The sequence below is a fragment of the Eriocheir sinensis genome, chromosome 11 (assembly GCF_024679095.1).
Source record: "Eriocheir sinensis breed Jianghai 21 chromosome 11, ASM2467909v1, whole genome shotgun sequence".
Taxonomy (NCBI): Eukaryota; Metazoa; Arthropoda; class Malacostraca; order Decapoda; family Varunidae; genus Eriocheir; species Eriocheir sinensis.
Window position 1 is genome coordinate 9,795,864 of NC_066519.1, and position 25,953 is coordinate 9,821,816.

Consider the following 25,953-nt stretch of genomic DNA (forward strand, 5'->3'; position numbering starts at 1 on the left):
ATATCATGTTTAACTCACAACCATATCAAGAAGTAGTTTGCAGATTTGGCCAAAGAAATAGTACAAGGCACTTGAAATGCAGGAAAATCAGTTTTTTTTTCTGTCATGTTGTTTTGGGTAGGGAACAAAATAGATTACTGAAGACTTGTCATCTCAAATGTTCCTTCTTTAATGGTAATACTTTTAAGTTTAAAACATCATCAAGAAATATAATAACTGTGGGTCAAGGCAAGGCATCTTGATCTGAAAGTCTGGGTCTCCACTCATAATGAAGTTGCAGTTGCAGGTGGTCGCCACAGTTCACAATTAGTAGTTGTCCAGAGATGGTGAAAGTGATAGAAGACTCACAAGAATCTGCCGAGCCTTTATTTTCATTATTATTGCTCCCAATTGGTTCTCATTGGTGAAACACATAAAACAACGATAATGATGAGAGGAGTGGAACAACAGATTCATGACTCCTCACCAACACATCTCCTTTAAACAAGTTGATTTTCAATCAATTTGTTTGAAAAAAAAATATATATATATATATATATATATATATATATTTTTATATATATATAGATATTTCTATCTATCTATCTATCTATCTATATATATATATATCTATCTATCTATCTATCTATCTATCTATCTATCTATCTATCTATCTATATATATATATATATATATATATATATATATATATATATATATATATATATATATATATATATATATATATATATATATATATATATATATATATATATATATATATGTGTGTGTGTGTGTGTGTGTGTGTGAACAATTTGAAGAAAAAAAAATCAAATTTATGGAAAATTCACATATTAAAAAGTGATAACCAAATTTCATGAAATTTGCATATACATACAAATAATATATCAACATTTCAAAACTGTGCAGTGGGGCAATTAATAAAGACACCCAGACATACCCCTTAATCTTGTTCTCTCCCAGCTTCTAGAAACTGATTGAATTAACCTGCACGGTCAAGATGAAGGTTCTGATCTCCATGGGCTTCAGGGTAATGGAGAGGTCATCTTGGCTGCCGGTGTTGCTGGTCTTGTCCTGTGACTGTGACTGATGCAAGGCGTCACCTTCCTCCACATTCCACTGGAGTCTGTCTTCATCCTTCCTGAAGAGGTTTGCTGAGAGAATGGTCTCCTCTGCTGCTACAATCTCCCACTCTGCCAGAAGTCCCTGTGAGGAGGCCCAATGTTAGGGAGCACTTGTGAAGTATATAGTAGGATACATTTGCCAGTTTGTATGCACCTGCCCAATTAGTGCTCATAAGAGGAAAAAAACCTACTCAGAAAAGTTTCCTTATACATGTGTAGGAATGGGAATGATGCGTACAAAATGGCAAAGTTACTTCCATCATGTTATTTGTGCAGTGACAAGATGAAAAGGATCAAAACCAATTTCTGTGATGTGATGAAAGAATATCTGGTGCATGCCACTTTTTCACGGCATTTTTCTCTATCATTTGTTTTTTAAGGTGATTCTGAACAACATAAACTGTTAGTACTTTTCTGCTTTGCTGTGATGTGACATGCATCAGAAAAAGCTTTAGGAAATCTTGCCAAGGTTCTCTCCATTTATCCAGATCTTCATTCTTATCAAAGTTTGCTCAAAACACATTACTCTCTTAAATTCATCCACTTTTTATCTGCAACTCCAACTTACCAAAAACTCCTTCATTACTTGAAAATGCCAAAACCTTGCTTTTTCTTATTCTTCCCGGGACTTCTGGCATCTAGCCTAAAACATCTCCTCCAACTTCACTTCTTCATCTTTTCCTCCTCTCCTTAGTCCTGACAGCAGCACTGCCATCTCCTCTATCTCTAAGGTTGAACTCTTCCCTCAAACTTTCTCTAAAAACTCCACTCTGGACGTTTCTGGGCATATTCCTCCTACTCATCCCCCCTCTGACTCCTTTATGCCTATTATTAAAATTCTTACGAATGATTAGGAATAGGACCTGATGTTTTTTTTTTTTTTTTTTTTTTTTTTTTACATCTTTGCCTGTGGCGCCGGTAGGTTTGTTTTTGGAGGGGCCTGATGGCATGGCCCAGCCCGTTGTGGCGCAGGTTAGTGTTTAGAGTGGTGCCATCTTGCATTGGCTCATGCTGCCCTCCCGGAGCTCATCTTCAATCCTAGAATCTAGAGTCCGGGTTGATAGGTGGTCTTCTGGACAGCATGTGGTTTTAAGCCACTTGGCGGCGGCTGAAAAATCCCAGCTCGGTGGCACCGGGTGGGGACTGAACTTGCGTCGTCCTGAACGCGGCGCTGTCACGCTGTTGACTCAGCCACTGCCTCCTATTGTCCTTAAAAATTGTGCTTCCGTACTGACACTCTGCCTGTCAACATCTACCTTTCCTTCCTGCTGGAAGTATGCCTTTGAACAGCCTGTGCCTAAGAAGGGTGACCGTTCCAATCCCTCAAACTACTGTCCTATAGCTTTACTTTCTTGTCTATCTAAAGCTTTTGAATCAATCCTTAAACGGAAGATTCAAAAGCACCTTTCCACTTCTGACCTTCTATCTGATCGCCAGTATGGGTTCCGCAAGGGGCGTTCTACTGGTGATCTCCTTGCCTTCCTAACTGCCTCTTGGTCATCCTCTCTTAGCCGTTTCGGTGAAACCTTTGCTATTGCGCTGGACATATTAAAAGCTTTTGATAGGGTCTGGCACAAATCTTTGCTCTCCAAACTACCCTCCTACAGTTTCTATCTTTCTCTCTGTACCTTTATCTCCAGTTTCCTTTCTGCAGTTAGCAAGTTCAGAAGAGCAGTCAGCGTGAAAATATCGATAGAAGATAGAAAGAGAGGCAACATCGCGACGGAATTTAAGAGGTAGAAGACTATCAGTAAGAGGAGGAGAGCTGATGAGACAAAGAGCTTTAGACTCCATTCTGTCCAGAAGAGCTGTGTGGGTGGAGCCCCCCGCACATGAGATGCATACTCTATACGAGGGCAGACAAGGCCCCTGTATATGGATAGCAACTGTGAGGGGGAGAAGAACTGGCGGAAACGATACAGAACGCCCAACCTCGAGGAAGCTGATTTAGTGAGAGGAGATGTGAAGTTTCCAGTTAAGATTTTGAGTTGAGGATAGACTGAGGATATTTAGTGTTGAAGAGGGTGACAACTGAGTGTTGTCGAAGAATAGGAGATAGGTGTTTGGAAGATTGTGTCGAATTGATAGGAGGAGAAATTGAGTTTTTGAGGCATTGAAGGACACAAGGTTCCTTCTACCCCAATCGGAAATGATAGCAAGGTTTGAGGTTAAGCTTTCTGCAGCCTCCTGTCTGGAGTCATGTACTACCTGTTGTGATGGTCTTCTATTGAAAGAAGTTGAATAGTGCAGAGAGGAGTTGTCGGCATTTGAGTGGACAGGACAGTTTGTTATGGAAAGAAGATTATTGATGAATAACGGGAAGAGAGTGGGTGATAGGGACAGAGCCCTGTGGAACACCACTGTTAATAGGTTTAGGGGAAGAACAGTGACCATCTACCACTGCAGAGATAGAACGGCCGGAAAGGAAACTGGAGATAAAGGAACAGAAAGAGGGATAGAATCCGAAAGAGGGCAGTTTAGAAAGCAAAGACTTGTGCCTGACTCTATCGAAGGCTTTCGATATGTCTAGCGCAACTGAGAAAGTTTCACTGAAACGGCTAAGAGAGGATGACCAAGAGTCAGTTAAGAGAGCAAGAAGATCACCAGTAGAACGCCCCTTACGGAACCCATACTGGCGATCAGATAGAAGGTTAGAAGTGGAAAGGTGCTTTTGAATCTTCCGGTAAAGGATTGATTCAAAAGCTTTAGATAGACAGGAAAGTAAAGCTATAGGGCAATAGTTTGAGGGATTGGAACGGTCACCCTTTTTAGGCACAGGCTATACGAAGGCGTACTTCCAGCAGGAAGGAAAGGTAGATGTTGATAGGCAGAGACGAAAGAGTTTGACCAGGCAGGGTGTCAGCATGGAAGCACAGTTTCTAAGGACAACAGGAGGCACTCCATTAGGTCCATAAGCCTTCTGAGAGTTGAGGCCAGAGAGGGCACAGAAAACATCATTAGGAAGAAGGGATGAGTAGGAGGAATATGCCTAGAATCGTCCAGGGTGGAATTCTTACAGAAAGTTTGAACGAAGAGTTCAGCCTTAGAGACAGATGAGACGGCAGTGCTGCTGTCAGGGTTAAGGAGAGGAGGGAAAGAGGAAGAAGTGAAATTGGAGGAGATATATTTGGTAGATGCCAGAAGTCACGGAAAGAATTAGAGAAAGCTAGGCCTTGGCACTTTCTATTAATGAAGTTTTTGGTAAGTTGGAGAATAGATTTGGCATGATTCCAGGCAGAATTATAAAGATGATGGTTGGCAGGAGTGCGAAGGCTCTGGTACCTTTTGTGAGCTGCCTCTCTATCTTTAATAGCACGAGAACAAGCATGATTAAACCAAGGCTTTTTTAGCATGAGGAGTAGAGAAAGAATGTGGAATGTATGCCTCCATTCTAGAGACAATCACCTCTGTGATGCTCTTGGCACACACAGAGGGGTCTCTCTCCTGGAAGCAGTAATCATTCCATGGGAAATCGTAAAAGTACATCCTCAGGTCGTTCCACCAAGCTGAAGCAAAATGCCAGAAGCATCGCCTCTTTGGTGGGTCCAGAGGGTGTACAGGAGCGATAGGACAGAATACAGAAATAAGGTTGTGATCAGAGGAGCCCAACAGAGAGAAGAGTTTGACAGAGTAAGCAGAAGGGTTAGAGGTAAGGAAGAGATCTAGTATCTTGGGCCTGTCTCTAAGACGGTCAAAAATACGTGTAGGGTGCTGAACCAACTGCTCTAGGTCATTAAGGAGAGCAAAGTTGTAGGCTTGTTCACCAGGCTGGTCAGTGAAAGAGGATGAAAGCCAAAGCTGGTGGTGAACATTGAAATCTCCCAAGATGGAGATTTCAGCGAAGGGAGAGTGGGTCAAGATGTGCTCCACTTTAGAGTTCAAGTAGTCAAAGAATTTTACATAGTTAGTAGAGTTAGGTGAGAGATAAACAGCACAGATGTATTTAGTAGTAGAATGACAATGAAGTCTTAGCCAGATGGTGGAAAATTCTGAGGAGTCAAGGTCATGGGCACGAGAGCAAGTGATGTCGTTGTGGACGTAGGCGCAACATCCAGCTTTGGATTGAAATTTAGGATAGAGATAGTAGGAGGGAACAGAGTAGAGATTGCTGTCAGTAGCCTCAGAAACCTGTGTTTCGGTGAGGAAGAGAAGGTGAGGTTTAGAGGAGGAAAGATGGTGTTCCACAGAATGAAAATTAGAATGAAGACTGAATGTTGCAGAAATTGAGAAGAAAAAGGCTCGAGGAGTTATCAAGACACTTCTCAGGCCGGCAGCCAGAAGGGAAGTCCTCCCTTCTTAAGTTAGACTGAAGTTCTTCAGGTACTTGAACACCTCGCAAGCGTCTCTTTTCCAGCGTAAAGAGATTGAGTCACTTGAGTCGTTCTTCATATGGCTGAGACCTCAGTGGTGAAATCATTTTCGTAGCACGTCGCTGAACTCCCTCTAATAATTCTATGTCCTTCCTGTAGCTAGGTGACCAAAACTGTGCCGCATACTCAAGGTGAGGTCTTACCATTGACTTATACAAGGACAACATTACTTCCGGCATCTTATACTCGAAGTTCCTCGATATGAACCCGAGCATGGTGTTGGTTTTGTTATATGCTTTTTTACAGTGCTTTGCATGTTTCAGGTCACTGCTGATGGTGACCCCAAGATCCGATTCCTCCTGCACGACCTGCAATGGTTTCCCATGCATGCTGTACGTATGGTTACTGTTTCTGGATCCAAAGTGCATTACTTTACATTTGTCCACGTTGAATGACATTTGTCACTTTTCTGACCACTGAATGATCTGATCAAGGTCCCTTTGGATGGCTTCACAATCTGCTGTCGTGAGAGCCCTTCCACCCACTTTGTTGTCGTCAGCAAACTTTGATAGGGAGGATTTTAATCCTGTTTCTATATCGTTGATGTATAAAATAAATAGAATTGGTCCCAGCACTGATCCTTGCGGTACTCCACTAGTGACTGGAAGCCACTCAGAAGCCTGCCCGTTGAGTAACATTCGTTGTTTTCTATTGGTAAGGCAGTCTCTTATCCAAGCAGTCGGGTTGTTTCCTATACCCGTTGACTGTAGTTTCTTTAGGAGTCACTCACTCATGTGGTACCTTGTCAAAGGGTTTTTGGAAGTCCAGATATGACCTCGCTTGAGATGTGATTATCCCAGTTTTCAAATATACCTTGGAAGAAGTCTAGCAGATTAGTTAAGCAGGAACGTTTAATTCTGAAACCGTGCTGGGCATCTGATATTATATTATTGTCCTCTAGAAAACTGACAAATTTGTCTCTAATGATCCTTTCGAGAATTTTGCCTGCTACTGATGTTAAACTAATGGGCCTGTAGTTTCAACGCTCTTATCTCCTTTTTTGAAAATTGGTGTTACATTCACCATTTTCCAGTCTTCAGGTACCTTGTTTTGTTGAAGTGACCAGTTAAATATGCTAGTAGGTGGCAGTAGTATTTGCTGTTTTACTGCTTTCAATAAACGAGGGGACAAGTTGTTGGGTCTTGTTGATTTATTTGTGTCGAGTTTGTTAAGGTACTTTTTCACATAGTGGGCGCTAATGGCATCAATTTCTAGGGGAGAGATCCCCCTCAGTGGGGTAGGACTCTTGGGAATGGTTTCGATGTCCTCAACCGTGAATACGGAAGCAAAATTACTATTGAAGATTCTGGCAGTGTTGACTGTCTTGGGTTTGTGATCCAGTCTCATCTGTTAGGGGGCCAATGTTGTTTTTAACTTCCTTTTTTGTTCTGATGTATGTGAAAAACTTTTGGGGGTTGGTCTTGACTTCACAAAGGAATGCAAAGGAAGAACAAACAACAGCAGACCTGCTGGTCCTTACAAGGCTGTTTGTGACAAGCTACACTAACTATCTAATCAAAGGTGGAAGATGAAGGACAGCAAAGGTGAAGGCTCCTCCCCACCCAACATCCCTCCAGCCAAAGCTGGCAGGAAAGGAAAAAGAACCATGCAGCATGGAAAAACTGCATGGAAATTATGTAGGAAAGAGGAAAGAACTACCATTACTGCTACCACTAACCGGGCAATAAAAGCGGACAAGGACACCAGTATTTGAAAGAACTTAACGTTATTATGACAATGAGTAATATCTTAGTTGCTGGTTGGATTCAAAATACTTGTCTAATCTATTCTTGAAGGCCGTAACTGTTGTACTATCAACGACATCACAGGGTAGAGAGTTCCAAACATTAACAACTCGATTGAAGAAGAAGTGTTTAGCTTTGTGCGACGAGAATCTTTTACCACTTATCTTCAAATTATGATTTCTTCTTGTTCTATTTGATCGATCAATTGTAAAGTAATCTTCCGCATTAATATCACTGAATCCTTTAAACATTTTAAACACTTCTATTAGATCACCTCGCATTCTTCGTTTTGATAGGCTGAATAAATTTACTTCTTTAAGCCTTTGTTCATATGATAAATTTCTCAATCTAGGAATCATCTTTGTTACTCTTCGTTGAACCCGTTCCAACTTTTCTATGTCTTTGTAATAGGGAGACCAAAACTGTACACAGTACTCTAGACGGGGTCGAACCAACGAATTATACAGTTTTAATATTACTTTTTCCGATTTATTATTAAAGACTCGTCCGATGAAGCCAACCAATTTGTATGCAGTTTTAACTACCTCTGAACAATGCTGACCGGGCTTTAAATTGCTTGATATAGAGATTCCAAGATCCTTTTCTTTACTTACTGCAGAAAGTTCTTGGCCATTCATTATGTACTGAACGCGATTGTTATTTTTTCCGATGTGCAACACTTTACATTTGTCAACGTTAAATTTCATTTGCCATTGATTGGCACAACGTGCAAGTCGATCTAGATCTGATTGTAAAGCTTCTTCGTCGAGTGTCGCAGTTACTTTACTAGCAATTTTTGTGTCATCAGCAAATTTTAATACTTTGCAAGTGATCCCATCATCGATATCATTAACATAAATTAAGAAGAGCATGGGGCTATTTGCGAGCTATTTGTTTCTCATAATTATGTTTACTAGTCCTAATCAGGGTTCGACAAGTTCTGGACTGTTTTGGTACTTTAAACGGGTTTTGGCGGTGTCATTTCCTTTCAATAAGTTATAATTCCTTCTTTTTAAGTTTACTGTCCTTTTGATTTCAGTGGTCATCCATGGTGGATCCACGGCGCCATTTATTCTCCTGGATTTCATAGGCACTGCCTTCCCCTCTATCTCCAGGAGTTTATCCCTGAAGACAATGCACGCGTCGTTGATTGTGTTTACGTTGAGGTTGACGATGAGTTGATCCCAAGTTGCCGGGGGTAGCAGTTCACGGGCTAGGTTAAAATTTTAAAATAACAGGAGGAGGAGGAGGAGAAAGGGGCAGAAGAAGAGGAGGAAGGGGAAGATGATGATGATGATGATGAGGGGGAGGAGGAGGAAGGGTGAGATGATGATGATGATGATGAGGGGGAGGAAGAGGAGGCAGGAGAAGAGGAAGAGGAGGGAGGTGATGATGATGATGAGGATGAAGAAGAAGAGGAAGAAGAGGAGGAGGAGGAGGAGGAGGAAAATCAATGTCCTTGCCACATGTATGAACAGATTGTACTGTTCCATCTAGCAAGCCTCCAAACACTTGTACCTTGGTCTTGGCCCAGGAGACCTCAAGTCCCAAGGGCTTCGCCTCCTCGTGCAATGCCTTGAGAGCACACAGTTATATACATAGAGGGTTCCCAGAGCCTGGATTTTGAAGCTACTGGCGGCCATCTTAGGGTGACGGATGGCGAGACAGTGAGAAATTTAATATCACATGGTTATGTCTGCTACTGCTATTATCAAGTTGCCAGCACCTCAGCGATCCTCTGTCAGATAGACTTGTTATTTTCTTGTCCATTTTTTACCCTCTGATTATTGTTACATTGGTACATATCATATACCATCTGAATTGGAAAAATGTGCTGAATTTGAAACTGTAAACGAAAATTCAATGCAATAAAAAGTACATGAATGACAAGCAAGGAGTTGAAGCAAAAAAGATGAACAAAAATGTTTATACACTACCATAATTTTTTCTCATTATTTTATTGTAGGTTACCTAAGTGCAATAAATTTGTGATCATGATATGCAGCAATGTCTCATCAACACGATGATCGGCTCAGTTTTCCAAAATATCATAATGGTGGCTAGCTAATAGCGGTTAAGTGTAAACATGTGGAATCATGGAAAGGTCGCCAATCTGTCACCCTATGGCAGCCGACCACAGAGTTACAGGCAGGAGCAGTGGCTTCACCTCTCACCATGGCAAGAGATTGGAGTTGAACCCTCTAGTATATAAATCTGTGCTTGAGAGCCATCACCAGGACCTCCAGTGACTCCGCCAGGATTACTGCATCATCGGCAAAAACAAGGTCAGTGGCCCTGGTTTTGCCAATGGATGCTCCTAAATGACTCTGGTCCACAACTTTGCCTAGTACCCAGTCCATACAAGTGTTGAAAAGTGATGGGGCAAGGACACAGCCCTGCCTCACTCCTGCATTCACGGGAAAGAAGCTGGACAAGCCTTTCCCCTTTCACAACAATCTCAGTCCTAGAATACAGGCCAGTCATTAGAGCAATGGTTCTAGCAGGAATCCTGAGAAGGTGCAGGAGATCCCAGAGTGCCTTGCAATGCCTTCTTGAGATTGACATAGGCTGCAAGCTTTCCTTGTCGAAACTCATGTTCGTGCTCCACCAGCATGTGAGGTGCTAGGATGCGGCCATTGTCGACTTACTAGGCATGAACCCAGACTGCTCAATTCTCTGCAGCTTCAGCAACTGGTTGTAAATGCTTATAAGCAATAGATGGGCAAGCATCTCTTATTCTTTTCTCTATTGTTCAGAGCAGTATCTATAAGGCTTTTTTGTTTTTTGTGTTTTGCCCTTGGGCTTTTTTGTTTTTTTTACAACAAAGGAGATAGCTCAAGGGCACAAAAAAAAGGAAACAATAATAAAAAAAAAACGCTGCTCCTTAAAAGAATCCAAAGAGGTGGCCGAAAGAGGGGTCAATTTTGGGAGGAGAGGTGTCCTGATACCCTCCTCTTGAAAGAGTTCAAGTCGTAGGCAGGAGGAAATACAGATGAAGGAAGATTGTTCCAGAGTTTACCAGTGTGAGGGATGAAAGAGTGAAGATGCTGGTTAACTCGTGCGTAAGGGATTTGGACAGTAAAGGGATGATCTTTAGTAGAAAGTCGTGTGCAGCGTGGCCGCGGGAGGAGGGGAGGCATGCAGTTAGCAAGTTCAGAAGAGCAGTCAGTGTGAAAATAACGACAAGATAGAAAGAGAGGCAACATGGCGGCGGAATTTAAGAGGTAGAAGACTATCAGTAAGAGGAGGAGAGCTGATGAGACGAAGAGCCTTAGACTCCACTCTGTCCAAGAGAGCTGTGTGAGTGGAGCCCCCCCACACGTGAGAGGCATACTCCATACAAGGGTGGACAAGGCCACTGTATATGGATAGCAACTGTGCGGGGGAGTAGAACTGGCGGAGACGATACAGAGCGCCCAACCTTGAGGAAGCTGATTTAGTGAGAGAGGAGATGTGAAGTTTCCAGTTAAGATTTTGAGTTAAGGATAGACTGAGGATGTTTAGTGTTGAAGATGGTGACAGCTGACTTTCTTGCTATAAAAAAAAAAAAACTCCCCTGGCACAGTGAGCAGTGCAATACTGAAGTAGTTGCAGTCCTGATGGTCCCCTTTCCCTTTCCAGATAGGGACAGTACCAGATTATCATAAGGCAGTCAAGACTGCATGCAACCCGTGGGTCATCCTCGTGGGCTCACCCCCAGTTTTGAGCAGCTCCGCACTGATGTGACAGATGCCAGCTGCCTTTCCACCCCTCTAATCTTATCTCAGCCTCTCTGACTATGTCAATAGAGGGTGGGCTTCAGTCAATGGGTGGATCAGTGTCTGCCAGTTACAACCCAGCAGTTCATAGCTACCAGCTTGAAGGGTGAGCCTTCTGCCATCTGCTGTTTAGACAGCACTCACCCGGGAGGGAGGCTCAGAGCAGAGCTTCTTCAGGGCTCGGTAAGCAGATTGGAGGTTATTTGCATTTAAATGGTCCTCGACATTCTCAGCAAGACCCCTAACATACCTCTCCTTGTCTCTCCTCAGGAGAGCTCTAGTCCTAAGCAACAGAGCACTATATTACTCCAAATTCCCAGCAAGCCTGGCAGTTCAACGCTTTTCAATATTCTCTAGTCTCTGCCGAGGCAAAACCACCCCTAGGTCTTAGGTGCTCTCCAATACACTCCTTGTCAGCTTAAAGTTTTACATTTGAAGGGGTCACATAGTTCTACAGGGTCCTCAAGGATGCTGAGCACTTCAAACCTATTTAAGACTCACTGCATACTCAGGGGGAAATGCCTGATCTTTCAGCCTTTCGAAATAGAACACAATATTCTTATATTTCAATATTCTTCTTGACCTGACATGAAGCATGAATATTGTAACTTGCCTATGAACAGTTGCAAAGAACTCAACACTCCACAAAACCCTGCAGTTCTGGAGGATTCTCCATTGAGTGCTTACAAGGATGTGGTCAGTCTCCATAGCTACCCTTCCAGCATTACCATTCCAAGACCAGAACCATGGGCATCAACACATAATCCATAGCCAACACTGTCAATGCCAGTAGCAGCAATGAAGTTACCCAGGACAATGAGTGTGTCCTGGGCGAGGTTCTGGTCTGATACGGAGGTGAGTTTGGCATAGAACATCTTCTCTTCAGTCTCACATATCTCGGTAGGAGCGTACACTGAAACAAGAAACATGAAGTCCAGTGTGTGCTTCAGCCTCACTCGCATTATATGCTCATCAACCAGAATAACCTCAACCACAAATGGCTGCAGCTGGCTGGAGATGCCCATAGCTACCCCCCATAAGATGGGTACCATTGCTCATGCCAGACCAGTAGTTGTACCACTGCCACTCGTCTGAAGAGTCCCACTATATCCACTTTCGTCTTTCTAAGCTCATCTGATAGGTAAGGCAAATGGTTATCCTCCGAGAGGCTCAGGACATTCCAGTAGCCCACACGTAGAGCCCTTGGAAGGTTAATCTGGGGCCTGGTTCTGTGGGTAGTGCACCCCTTCTGTGCCTCCCTGACCACCCCCAAAACATCAAGAGGGGCTAAAGGGCCCTTCCTCCTTTGAGGTTTAAGGGTCCCATAGGCTTAACCCTGCACCCATCACTGACAGAAGGCTCGCCTGATGCGCATGCATTGGGGAGGCCTGCCACACAGTCAGGCTCCTCAGCAAAACCAGATCAAGCTTATGAGCTCGTGCCATGACCCAGATCTCTACCTCCTATTTTGTTTTGGGTGAAGAGGCAGTTTTGTAGGGTAAGGATTGCAGGCCCCTTCCCAACCAACCCTTATCAGGTACTGGACTAACTGTTGGCCACAGGGCAGGGATGCAGGACCCCTAAGAGGATAAATCCCCCAGCTACCAAAAGCAAAAATAACAGGAAGGAGAGAAAAAGGGAGAGACAGCTTGGGGACGTGGAGAATGCTGCACACCTTATCCAAGCAGACCAGCCCCTAACCATAAAACTCATGTAAAAGCCAAGATTTCTTACCAATTTTATTTATGCCATATTTATGGGGCTGACCTTTGCATGGATACTTATTTCCTGGGATGTTAAATTTATCTCTCAGTCAAAAACATATTCTTTGACTAGGTCACCATTTACATAGAGATTAACTTAAACACAAGTAGGTATTTTTGGAAGATGGACTGATAGGACTGAGGCATAGATGACAAAGAGAAAGGGGAGGAGACTGATAGGACTGAGGCATAGATGACAAAACAAGGAAGGGGAGGAGACTGATAGGACTGAAGCATAGCTAATAAAAAGAGGAAAGGGAGGAGACTGATAGGACTGAGGCATAAATGACAAAACGGGAAGGAGATGTGACTGATTGGACTGAGCCATCACTTCCTTCAAGGCAAGCTTTCATGAGGAACAAGGCATCACAACTCTGGATAAACAAGTTGAGGTGGGTAAACGGTATTTGTGCCTTTTACTGTATGTCACCTCTTATACTATAGTGAATCCAGGAGAAACTGGCGGATTGGGGGGTTTCTGCGGGGGTCTCTCCTTCTGTACCACGCTGCCACATCTCTTGTCTCCAATTGTGAGATTAGCATCAAGGTGTTAAGTGGACCACCATTAGCCTCCCTTCATCTCCTCCGCCTCCTCCTTCTCTCTCTCTCTCTCTCTCTCTCTCTCTCTCTCTCTCTCTCTCGGCTTCTTCGGGGACGAGAATACAGGCTGTCTTGGTGACCTGTTTGTCATGCACTCATGATCCAGTTTGGCGCAGACTCTTTCAATAGTTCTTTCACTAACATTAGTGGCTCTTGCTGTTCTTTCAGTTACTATTGTGAGTGGTATGATAAATCCTCTGTTGTTTTTTTCATCTAAAAAGTACTTGTTTACATTGTAAATGAGTTCTTTCTCGCGGCTGTGCAGCCAACGATGTGGAGAGGGAGGGAGGGGAGAGGCAGAGGCGGGAGCGGGCCACCCATGGGCCCACCTGCTGACCCTTCCATGACCTTGAGAGAAGTGACCTGGGAAGGGTGGGCCCTGGATGTGTAGAATGACAACGTTGGAATACAACATTGTCAAGTGTCATGGTATTTATAAAAAATCTTTGTTATTATCTTAAAAGCGAAACAATCTTAACGGTATATGACCTTATTGGATTATCCAATTATTTAATTAAATTCATTTAAAGGTAGTAAATAGCTGACATATGAGAGGAAGCAAACAGTGTTGAGTGTGTGTGGCAAGGTGCGGTGTGGGGCTGACCCGCACCCATCACCCCCCAATCCGCCAGTTCCTCCTGGATTGACTATAGACCCAACCACCCACCTTCAGAGAAACAGTCACTGGGTCGCTGAGTGTGGAACTCTCGCCGTTCTCATACATGTGTTCGAGTCGCAGCAGCAGCTTGTTGTCACCCCAAGGCTCCAGGGTGAGGAGGTGGACATTGGCTGGCAGGCTCATCCCTAGGCCAGTCCACTGACAGAGGGAAGGAGGAAGCAGCAGTATTAGTTGCAGCACTGTTTGGATGGCAAGAATGACAAGTGAAGAAGTGTCTGTCCAGTACAGTGCGTGACTTCCACTACATAACCTGCCTGATAGGGGTTTGCCTACATCTCCCTGCCCTGCCCTCTCATTTTTACCCATTTGTCTCTGCATAAAATGATGTCTGTACTGACATTCCCCACTTCCTCTCCTGCTTCTTGCTACTGAAGATGGTGGCAGTGTCCACTGAAACTGTTTGGTAAATATGCATCTTTCATCTGCAAGATCATGTCAGTGTGATTATCCCAGCCTAACGTCCTTTCCTTAGGAACGGCTGAATTGTTCTTGAGTGCAGTGGCGTAGTAAGGGGGGGGCGGTCCGCCCCGGGTGACAGCTTGAGGGGGGTGCCATGATACAGGCTCAAGTCTAATGGCTAAGTTCAGTGACGTAGCTAAGGGAAGGGGTGTTGGGGTCATATAAGATGCCCCCCCAGGCCCCCAACAAAGGAGCCTGCCACCCCCCCCCAAATGGTCCATTTGGGAGCCCCATTAGTTGCCATACTCATGTGTAGAAGTGTGTGGGGGAAACCCCACAAGGAGACAAGACCCCCGGGTCCCTGCCCCCCAGATCTCCAGCCATGCCGGCATATATAATGTCGCTGTGGATAATGATGGAGTTTTGATTACCCAGCTCCAGCCACGCATGATACCATGAGTGACGGCGCCTTGTGTTTCATATGACTGTAGCAGATGAATTACTTTGCTTGTAGCAGAGATGTTATTTACTATAAAGAACATATTTTTGCATAATGTTGAAGCTAAAGAACTGTACTTTATCATGTGATGTTAAAATCTTGAATGTAAATGTTTGTTGTAGCATGAATCTCGCTGAACAGTATCGTAGGTAGGTGAGAGGGGAGGCGCCTAAGTGTGTGACAGAAACAAAACAAGCTCGTGATGGAAACATCTTCGTTGCATGCTTTTGTATTATTATCATAACAATAATAATAAAAATAATAATAATAATTATTATTATTATTATTACTATTATTATTATTATTATTATTATTATTATTATTATTATTATTATTATTATTATTATTATTATTATTATTATTACTATTATTATTACTATTATTATTACTATTATTATTATTATCATTATAATTACTATTATTATTATGATTTTATGTAGAACACCGAAATCGTCGTTAAGTGACTGAAGTATCATGCAGATATATAATAATAACAATAATGATAAGAAGAAGAAGAATTATAATAATAAGAATGATAATAATAATAATAGTCAACCAGTTTTTTTTCTGCTTTTCAGTGGTTGTCTCTGAATTTGTCTGGCTGGAATAGTAAGCAATGTATGGGGATAATATATTACTAATAATGGCGGGCCTGTCTCTCTTACACTACTCATGCAATCCACCCAACCACCTCCTTCACCCTCCTGACCACCTACTACTGGGCCGGAGAAGGGGCTTGCACTAGTGTCACCGGCCGGGCCTGTCCCTCTAACCTGAGGTTGCCCCCCCAGGGACACTACTCATGCAATTCACCCCGCCACCTCCTTCACCCTCCTGACCACCTACTACCGGGTTGAAGGAGGGACTTGCACTAGTGTCTCCGGAAGTGCCTCACCCTCTCGACGGAGGCTGCGCCAGGAAACGACTCTAAACTCAGAATCACCTCCTCCCTCGCCAGCCTGCTCACCTCCCTGCGGGTAAGTGGTGTCAACAGCCAGCCCTTTCTGAAGAGTGGCATAACCGTAGCAGTGTCCATGTGGCATACCTGGCAAGTGTTGCACTCCTTGATGTAGGCCACTACCTGGATCGTCATGTGTGGCCACCATAAATTTTTCCTCAGCCATTGCAAGGTTTTCTTCGCACCAAAGTGACCCACCAAAGGACCCTCATGTGCTAGCTGCACCAGCGACTGCCTACACTCTTCTGGGACAACAATTTGTACCTCGTCACCCCCACCCATGCCTGCCTCGGTGTCCTTGTAGGTCTATCTCTGGTGCAAGACATTCGCGGCGAGCATAAAATGCTCCTTACCGCCCCCTGTACTCCTTTCCTTCCTCATTTTGGCAAAAAAGGGCTTCAGCAAAGCGTCCTCCTACTGTTTACCACACAACTCAGCCAAATCAACTGAAGTTAATCCTCTAGTGGCTAAGGGGTTAGAGGGTACGGGGCTAGTCGGGCACCTGATGACAACACGCCATTTCCCTTGGTGCTCCCTCTTGTGCACTGGGCAGGGAAAGCTTCCTCTTTCTCCACCATGCTCGCACCCCGGACGTGTAAGTGTAGGTGCAGTCTCCTGCCTTAGTATAATTGTATCTTTGTCTCTGTCAAAATACAAGAGACACAGGCATTTGAGTTTCATTTTTCTGATCCTATAAGTAAATGTTAATGTTGACAGGTTTGACCACATTATATTGTGTGTCAACGAGAATAGTCATTTCATTGCCTTGCATCTGGGGTAGGCAACCTCCAACCTGCAAGCCATATCCAGCCCATGAAGGCCTAGTGTCCGACTTGCCACCCTGCTAGGCATTAACATTGAAATCTGTCCAGAAAAAAATACACAAAAAACCTGACAAACAGTTTCTGCTGGCAAATACTTTTTGGCAACCATTTGCTCCTCACCTCACTCCACAAAAGTGGCTAAGTCTGTCCTTTTAAAGACACATTTTTCTCTTTGAGATCTGGCTGTCATATTTAATTTAAACAATAAAGGACAGGCTGTAACTGTCTTATTGTGGGGCCATGCTGTCCCGTGTGTGCGACCTGCACCAAAAGATCACCAACTTCCTCCATCAGAAGAGCTTTCCCCATGCTCATCACTTTGACCTGCAATGGCTCATTCGCCTGGCCCTGCTCACGGACATCACTGGGCATCTGATTGCCCCCACTGTGAAGCTGCAAGGCAAAAACATCCTCATGACAGACATGCATGCACACATCAATGTGCTCAGTTGTCTTATATTATTTGCATAATTTCCTTGCCTTGCTGCTTGTGCCCCTGGCAATGTAGACCTGGACACTCGTGTTAGTGTTGTCGCTTCTCTGTGGGAGGAATTTCCCTTCCGTTTCGCAGGAGTCAGGCTGCTGGCTGAGGACTTTAAGCTGCTCACTGCCCCCTTTGACTCACTTGTGGATGATGCCCCTACTCCACTGCAGATGGAGTTTGTGGAGATACAGTGTAATGATGAACTCATGGCGAAGTTCCACACTTCTTCTCCACTGTCCATTATCCATGACCTTGTCCTCCCTTCTAGTAATTTCCCAAAATACACTGGGCGTGTTCCAAGCATTGAGGCCATGTTTGGAAGCATCTACTGTTGCAAACTGCCCTTCTCCAAAATGAAGGACACGAAGACTCGACTTCGCTCCTAACCCTCGGACCTCCACCTCAATGACATTATTCTGTTGTCTACCTCATCCATATAGCTGGACATTGAAACACTTCTTCATGGCAAGCAGCTTTGATCTGTATGTTTTACACTTTTCACTTATTTTACTTTGGGGTTCTTGTCTCTCATTCTGGCCCATGGCCTGCTCCTGAAAGTCTCATCTGGCCCTTCGAAAAAGTTGCCCGCTCCTGCCCTACACAGTGGTGGTGATACAGATTATAGGGTTTTTGTGCACTTACATTACATAAGTATGTTTATCTTCCTGATAATATTCCATTTGCAAATATTCATATACTGCATTGGGTATTTAATGAACTCCTTTACCTTGCCCAGCTTCAGACACTGTTTTCCCTTTTTTAGTCTGAAAAACTGCAGTATGACTACATCGTTGAAAGGCAAGTATATATAAGAACTGACCACAGGAGCCACCTCACCTTATTGACAGAAGATGTCCTCCAAGTGTGTGCTGAGACTGAGGTTTCCTCAAATAAGTAGAGAGGTGGCAGCAGCAGCTCCTCGCCCAGTGTGCGGTGCATGCAGCCAAAGTCACACTCCTCACTCCCAAAAGAGCTGTTAGGAGAGAGGAGAGAATGAAGGGAATTTGTACAGTCACCGAAATAAAGTATTGAACACCCATGGGTCTTTGGAACAGAATTTGAGTGAAATCTATATAGACATGGCATTGTATCAGTTGAGTGTGTAGGCTACCAATGGCAGAGTCTAGCCATTGGTACCCACCTCACCCACAGAACACCATGGTGATAGATTTTGCTCAAATTCTATTCCAAAGACCCATGGGTGTTCAGTACTTTTTTTGGGTGACTGTACATCCTGGGTTACCAGCAGAATGTTCTATGAGGTATTAAGTACGTCCTGGGTACTTGGGTGATTATCCCAGGATGAAGATTTTTGGTGAAAAATTCTCTAATAGTGTAAGTGGGGAGGCAGACAATACCCCAAAACCCTCTGGGTCAAAGGAATGTCTCTTTGGCTGACTGGTAAAGTGTTGGACTCCCAACCTCTTTGGTCCCAAGTTCTTGTTCCCCACGGTGAAGGTTGTCATTATGACAATAAATAAAAAATGGGGACTGCTTGTATTACAGCACCTGTTCCTATGAGTACCTGTGCAGGATATAGTGCTTCCCACGTGCCACCAGCCCCTTGCCGTACTGGGTCTCATTGAGTGGTTCTCCAACCCCAAAGGCATCATCGTGCAACAGGCGGCGATGGACCATCAGTTCCATCTGGCCTGGGTTCAGCGACGTGCCGCCCTGTAAGAAATAAGATGTGGGAATTTACACCAACTCCAGGAGGTTCCAAGGCTACAAACATCCTGACATCCTGCTTATATTTGACTGAACAGACTAACAGGGGGAGAGGTGGTCCATTAATGTAGGCTGTTTGAAGGAATTGAAATAGGCTTGTGGGCAGGAATCACTTTTATGAGAGAGAGAGAGAGAGAGAGAGAGAGAGAGAGAGAGAGAGAGAGAGAGAGAGAGAGAGAGAGAGAGAGAGAGAGAGAGAGAGAGAGAGAGAGAGAGAGAGAGAGAGAGAGAGAGAGAGAGAGAAAATTTTCATGTATTATATGTAAACAGATATAGGTTTCATCTCTATTTCTGGTCCTCTGAATGCTCTGATGTCTACAGTATCTGGGTTGCCACTTCCAGAGGTGGGCAAGTGCGGTACTTAGAGCGGTAGTACCGCATCACCAAAAAAGTACCGCACAGCCGCAAACTTTCTGAAAATACCGCACTAAAAAATCCTGCGGTACTTTTTGCAGTACTTAGAAAACCATCGAAAACATTTGCAGTGCGGCATGCTCACAGAAATGTCTTTTTTTTTTTTTTTTTTTTTTTTTTTTACAGTGAATCGGACTCAATCAGTCAATCAGTATCAGTCATCAGAATCAGTGATTCAATCATTCTGACTTTTCAATTATTGTTCAAAATTAAATATATACTAAATGAATAACTCGGAGTAAATCTGTTCGTCACTCAACCCAAGGTGGCGCGCCATGACTGCCTCTGACGATGACTGTACATGCTCTTGCGCACTGTAAGTTTCCAATAAGTTTCTGTTCCACTCATCATACATTTCTCAGGCCCGACCGGCCCTTTTTTGCCGCTGCGATACTCTACATTCCCGGACGTATTTTACCCTCACAAATATATCTTACAGGCAACTCTCGATTTACGCGAGTTTGGTTTACGTGTTTTTCAAATAGCACGGGGTCCAAAATCCAAATAAATGTTTAATTTACACGTTTTTTCACTTATACACGATATTTTATGGAGTGGCCACCAGATGTCTCACGCAACTGGACTCACACGGCGCAGCGGCCACACAGCTGAGCTCAGTTCTTCCCGCGCACCATTTGAACAATACAGTACCCACGCAGCCACGCTATTCAACAATAGGGGTGGGCAGGTACCGGTACTAGTACCGGTTCTAACGGTACCAGCTATACGGTACGGTACCAGTACCGATACTAGCCTGTCCCTCATTTCTTCCTCACACGAGTGAGGCTGAGACTGAGTGCCTGAATGGATATCTCGGTGATATGGATATTCTCTCTCTCTCTCTCTCTCCACTGAATGAAGTGAATATTTATTTTTCGATAGAAACCTACCTCTTGTTTGATTTACATTGTTTTTGATTTACGCGACCTCTTCAAGGACACAATGCTCACATAAATCGCGAGTTACCTGTACCCCAATAAATTTGGTATCAATGGCTTCATAAAGACTTGTACTAGAACATGTGCAAATAAAAATTGAGGAAAATATATATGTAAACAATACAAACTTGTTTCAAGTCTCCGTATAGAGTATTGTTGACAATAAATCCGAAGTACCAACTCTTCCCCATTCGCTAGCTCGAAATTTTGTGGGCCAACTTTTTTAGCTGAATATATGTTTCAAAGTGGAATTTACTGAGGATTCATTTGGTACCCTCAAAATCCTCATACACCTATTAGTTCCCGAGTTACACAGAGAAAACTATTTTTTTCCTCTCCCGTCAGAGTAGGCTAACAAATAAAAATCGCTCAAAGCTCCTCATCTACGCTCCTTAGAAAGGTTGCCAAATGTTACCATTAAGAAACTTATCCTAACAAATGATGCTCCCAAATTTGACGCACTTTCACCTAAAACTTAATTTTTAATCAATTTTTAAAAGTTTTATGACGCATTTCGCGTCATCGTGCGCCAGGACCTTTTACCCTTTGATGACGTGAAATGTGTCATCATTTGCGAGAGGGTTAATATGTTGGACAGTTTGAATAATGTTTCACTCTTCCCATCATGACTTTCCTATATTAGTAATCTTTCGTTTTCGCTCAAACGCTGGAGAATTCCTCCCCTTCCTCCCCTTCACTCCCCCATATCCTTGGCTATAGTCATTCCAGGAGAATCTGGTGGGTGGGGGGATGGGGGCTGTGGGGTCAGCTAAGCCCCGCATCTGCCACACACTCTCAATACCTCTCGCTTCCTCTCATATGTCAGCTGTTTACTACTTTTAAATGAATTTAATTAAATAACTGGATAATCCAATAAGGTCATATAGTGTTAAGATTGTTTCATTTTCATGATAATAACAAAGATTTTGTGTAAATACCATGACACTTGACAATGTTGGAATACAACGTTGTCAAGTGTCGTGGTATTTACACAAAATCTTTGTTATTATCCTAAAAACAAAACAATCTTAACACTATATGACCGTATTGGATTATCCAGTTATTTAATTAAATTCATTTAACCCTGCATTAGTACCCTGGGGTTTTGGAACATCGTTAATAGTCTGGGGTGTTTGAACACCTGTCCCCTAAGAAACAGGGTTGGCGGTTTAAACCATGGTTTAAACCAATAAAAAAAAAAAGTGGTTTAAACCAACTAATAAAACCTTTTTTTTCTTTTCTTTTGTGTATCTTTGTTAGTTTCATCAGTATTGTGGTTTTAACTATATGTAAGATTTTATTTAATGATGTACAGCAGGGTTGGCAGTTTAAACCAGGGGTGTCAAACTCAAAACCCTTCGAGGGCCAATTCATACTCTGAAGTGCCGTCATGGGGGCCAACAAGGGTAGAAAATACATTGACAAGATTGAAGTTACCGTGATACCGCGGGCCATTTATGACTATTCCGCGGGCCATGAGTGACACCCCTGGTTTAAACCAAAAACCCATAAATAAAATCAGTGATTTTTGTGATTCTTTTTTAGTTTCATCAGGTATTGTGGTTTTAATTATATGTGGTTTTAAATTTTTTATTATGCGCAGTCATTTTACTAACACCAGGATGAAAATGTCCGTTGGTAAACTCAAATCTCTATTCAAATGCTGTAACTTCAAAGTAACTGAAAACAACTTGCTGTAATGACTCTTCATTCGTACTATTTGTCCTTCCATTGCTTTACGGCAATTTTCACAAATTGCTCGGCAGCCTTTTCTGCCTTCACAACATTTTTTTAAAAAAAATTCCAAATATAGTCTGGTTTTCTGCCTGTCATATTGATGAATAGTTCAGTACTAGGTTAATCACCAACAGTTTCAACTTTGTTTCTAATAACTTGAGTCTTGATAGTTAATGGTTTGATCACTGCATTATAATATCTCCATGCCTGTTTGAATAGAATATAATCAGTAAAATTTCTAATATTTTTCGTAGTTCAAGATAAAGATTAAAACACAATCATACTCACTTTTCTATACACTATTTGCTCTGTTTCTGTAATTAAGTATGTTCAGTATACAGTATGTATCAATTTAAATTACATGGTAGTTCAGTGTATGCGTATCTATATATTTTCGGCGTTATGAGGTCTGACACGAGAAGGATTTAGCGTGTCATCTTATCCTCGCACTCACCCTCACATCACCTTCGCTGTATGGCACTGTTCAAGCCCTGGAATGGTAGACACACGCACACGTTGCATTATTTCAACACTTCTAAGACTTGCACATCTTTCAAATGCGTATTATCTTAGCCTTTTCTTGGGAGTTACAAGCCAAGACCCCTTACATAGGACCCATTTTTGCGCCAAACTTGCGCGTCCCTCACAGCGGCCTCCCTCACTCTAGTTTAGTTAAAACACAATTTTGGTCTTTCATATCTTGTTTCCAATCAAGCACTGTCCACTCCCTCCACATTCCACACCATCGCATCACCGACGCCCCTGTAACTAATGTGTGCAGCAGTAGATTACAAGGATGCAGAGGAGTTCTTTGACTCAGAAACTGATGCCTATCAGCACATTTTAAAGATTTCTGGCTTCCTTTCTTTGATGCCACACTGTGAGGGGAGAATACGATACGAACGGCTTTATTTACTCCTAAAATCACGTTAAAATGGCTTCTCAGGGTCTTTATAAGCACATAAAAATGTGATGCCCACTGGGAAGGGAAAGAGTGACTCACGATTCTAGTCATTCAGAGCTGCGAGCTGTGGTCGGGAGCAAGGTGCAAAGTGATAGTGTTGTGTACTGGTAGTGTATTACTGTAGCAGCGAGGTATAGTGCAACTAGGTATTGTAGGGGGGGCATCGTGAATGCAGTCATCATCGAGGGGGGGCGCTGTCCTGGAAGCTGCAATGGTAATCGTCGCCTGAATAATTGCCAGGATCACTATTCTAATGATTTTCAGTCCTAGTGACTCTATTCTCATTAATAACTCAGAGTAAGTATTACTTAGGTTCTAGCACAGTAGATATTAGATGCATGCTGTCCATGTTGCATGGTGACACTGGCGTCTGTGGACTGTAAATTGTACATACGTACAGTCTGTGTATGCTAAGGCAGCCATTGTTGTACTGAGTCATCATAACAGCGCCCATAACTTCGGGGAGCGCGATGCAGCGGCAGTATGTGGTGCGGGATATAGCCAGGAAAGCCCCCCCCCCTCTCTCTCTCTCTCTCTCTCTCTCTCTCTCTCTCTCTCTCTCTCTCTCTCTCTCTCTCTCTCTCTCTCTCTCTCTCTCTCTCTCTCTCTCTCTCTCTCTCTCTCTCTCTCTCTCTCTCTCTCTCTCTCTCTCTCTCTCTCTCTCTCTCTCTCTCTCTCTCTCTCTCTCACATCTGTTTTTGTAGCATGCAACTGGAAAATTAGAAGAGGTCTTTCATGTTTTACTACATTGCAATTAAAAAGCATGTTAGAGAAGCTGCATTTTGCCTCTTTTACAGATTGTATGAAGATCAAATGAATAATTGCTAAATCCATCTCTAAATCTATCTATAATTCCTTTTCAAACTCGTATATGTATATACGGATATAATTACTGGAATAAAAATACTGAAAAGCAAAAAAAAAATATCTGTGGTTTAAACCAAAAAAACTTTTTTTTTTTTTAAACATTGGGTTTTGCCAACCTTGCTAAGAAATAATGTATTGTTGATACTATTTCCAATATATGCATATATTCAATTTCAAACATTACTTCAGTCACTAACGAATAGCTTAACGTCATTATGGGTGATATTGGAGAATATTTTTGTAAAGGAATTGGTCAAACACACACACGCACACAAAAAAATTGCACTCTAACGATCACTTCTTATATAAAGGTATACAGTACGTCATACAGTGTCGTTTCCATTTCCTTGGTATTAGCGTCAAGAACATGATGACCTAAATAATTTTCATTTAGAGTTTCATTACTAAAATCCTAAAGAAATGTCAGATTTGCTTATTAGTAAAAGTAGTTTTACTGGTGATTAGCTATGAAAAAAAAAAGAATATATTGTTCATGCTTCCTAACCCCCCCCCCCCAAAAAAAAAGTCTCGCCAAAAACAAGACGTGTATACTTAGGCCTATCTGATAAACTAATAAACATGACATTGCAGAAAAAAGCATAATATATTTACTCCATACCCACTGACATAAAATAAGGCAACTCTAAACCACATCTGATAATCTTGTTGCAACAGCATCACCAGTACTTGCCACTCAAATCCATCACCTGATACAGAATCTTGGCATTACATGCAACTTACAAACAGCTTGCTGTGGTCACTGCACACGTTTCCCACAACATCAGTTTATTAGCACCGTGGGGTGACAAGACACCCCAAAGGAAACAAATGTGTCTATTTCAAAGGACCTGGCACAGGACTGAAAATTTCAGTGGTCTCTCCTCTCACGTATTCAGGAAGGTACTAGAAAGGAGAGGGATCTAAGTGTTGCCAATTCAAGACAGTGATCAAAAACGTTTTTGGGGGGTGTTCAAACACCCCAGGGATGTAATGTAGGGTTAAAGGTAGTAAATAGCTGACACATGAGAGGAAGCAAGAGGTATTGAGAGTGTGTGGCACATGCGGGGCTTAGCTGACCCGCAGCCCCCCCCGCCAGATTCTCCTGGAACGACTATAGTGCTACTGCAGCTTGCACCACCCTTCCTTCCTTCCTTCCTTCCTTCCTTCCTTTCTTCCTTCCCACCCCGCACTTCCTCCTCTCTCACATGACGCAGATCTTCTCCTCCCCCTTCCCTGTCCCCTCCCTCCTTCCTCGGAAAGTTGCATTCCCTTCCCTCCCCCTCCTCCCCTTCCTGTCCTCTACTCCCCGGCCTGTCTCCCCCTTCCTCCTCCCTTACCTCCCTCTCTCCCTCCCCCAGTCCTCTTTTATTTATTTTTTTTGTTTTGTATCTCAAGTTATTAGTTAGTCAATGGATAGCGAGGATAGGCACTGAAGTATTTTTTTATACTGACTAGTGACTACCGCAGTACCGCACACCGCGTACCGCACTGGGAAAGAAAAAAATGGGACTGCACTACTCCGGAAAAAGTATTGCACTACCCCAACCGCACTATTGATTTTTCAGTACCGCGCCCACCTCTGGCGACTTTTACTTTGGCTGCCCATCTGTTATATATTGTCTACTCCTATTTCTTGATACTCATTAACATATCTTCAACCTCTATCTGTTCTCTGATCCATGATGTTGCTGTTACCTAAAGTATTATTTCTGGGTAATGCTGATTACCCAGAACAGGAAGGGCTAGAAGGGATGGTCAAGGAAAGCTAGTGGCAGTGCTCCTGTGAGTGATCTAAGTCAATCTATTGCATCATGTTTCATAGTACAAAACTGCACTTACCTTTTGCAGGGAAAAAGAAATCACACAGAACCAAAAGGCAGAAGCGTGTACCTGTGAGCGGTCAGTGAGGACGGCAGCCTTGAAGTCTGTCCCGTTGTCTAGGATGAGGCGAGAGTTGACAGGGTAGTAGTTACCGGCGACGGGCTCATGGTTCTGGAGCTGCCACGTGGGACGGAAGTCTTTCACACCTGTCAAGATAAGTGTCATTGGTGCTCCTAGATCCTGCTGGGCTCATCCTATTATTGTCATTAGTGCTTTCCCTC

At 43.1% G+C, this 25,953-nt stretch overlaps 1 protein-coding gene across 2 annotated transcripts in view; it reads right to left on the minus strand.

Annotated features, from left to right (window-relative positions):
- Positions 1–809: 809 nt before the first annotated feature.
- LOC126996816 (lysosomal alpha-mannosidase-like) overlaps positions 810–25,953 on the minus strand; it is a 114,223-nt gene continuing 89,079 nt past the window's right edge. For both annotated transcript variants that reach the window (XM_050857678.1, XM_050857676.1), the window contains exons 17-21: positions 25,742–25,878; positions 18,729–18,877; positions 18,041–18,176; positions 14,028–14,177; positions 810–1,206 (exon numbers count right to left, since the gene is read on the minus strand). In XM_050857678.1, coding sequence (XP_050713635.1) covers positions 967–1,206; positions 14,028–14,177; positions 18,041–18,176; positions 18,729–18,877; positions 25,742–25,878 — 812 coding nt within the window. In that variant the 3' untranslated portion in view covers positions 810–966. The remainder of the gene's footprint in view (positions 1,207–14,027; positions 14,178–18,040; positions 18,177–18,728; positions 18,878–25,741; positions 25,879–25,953) is intronic.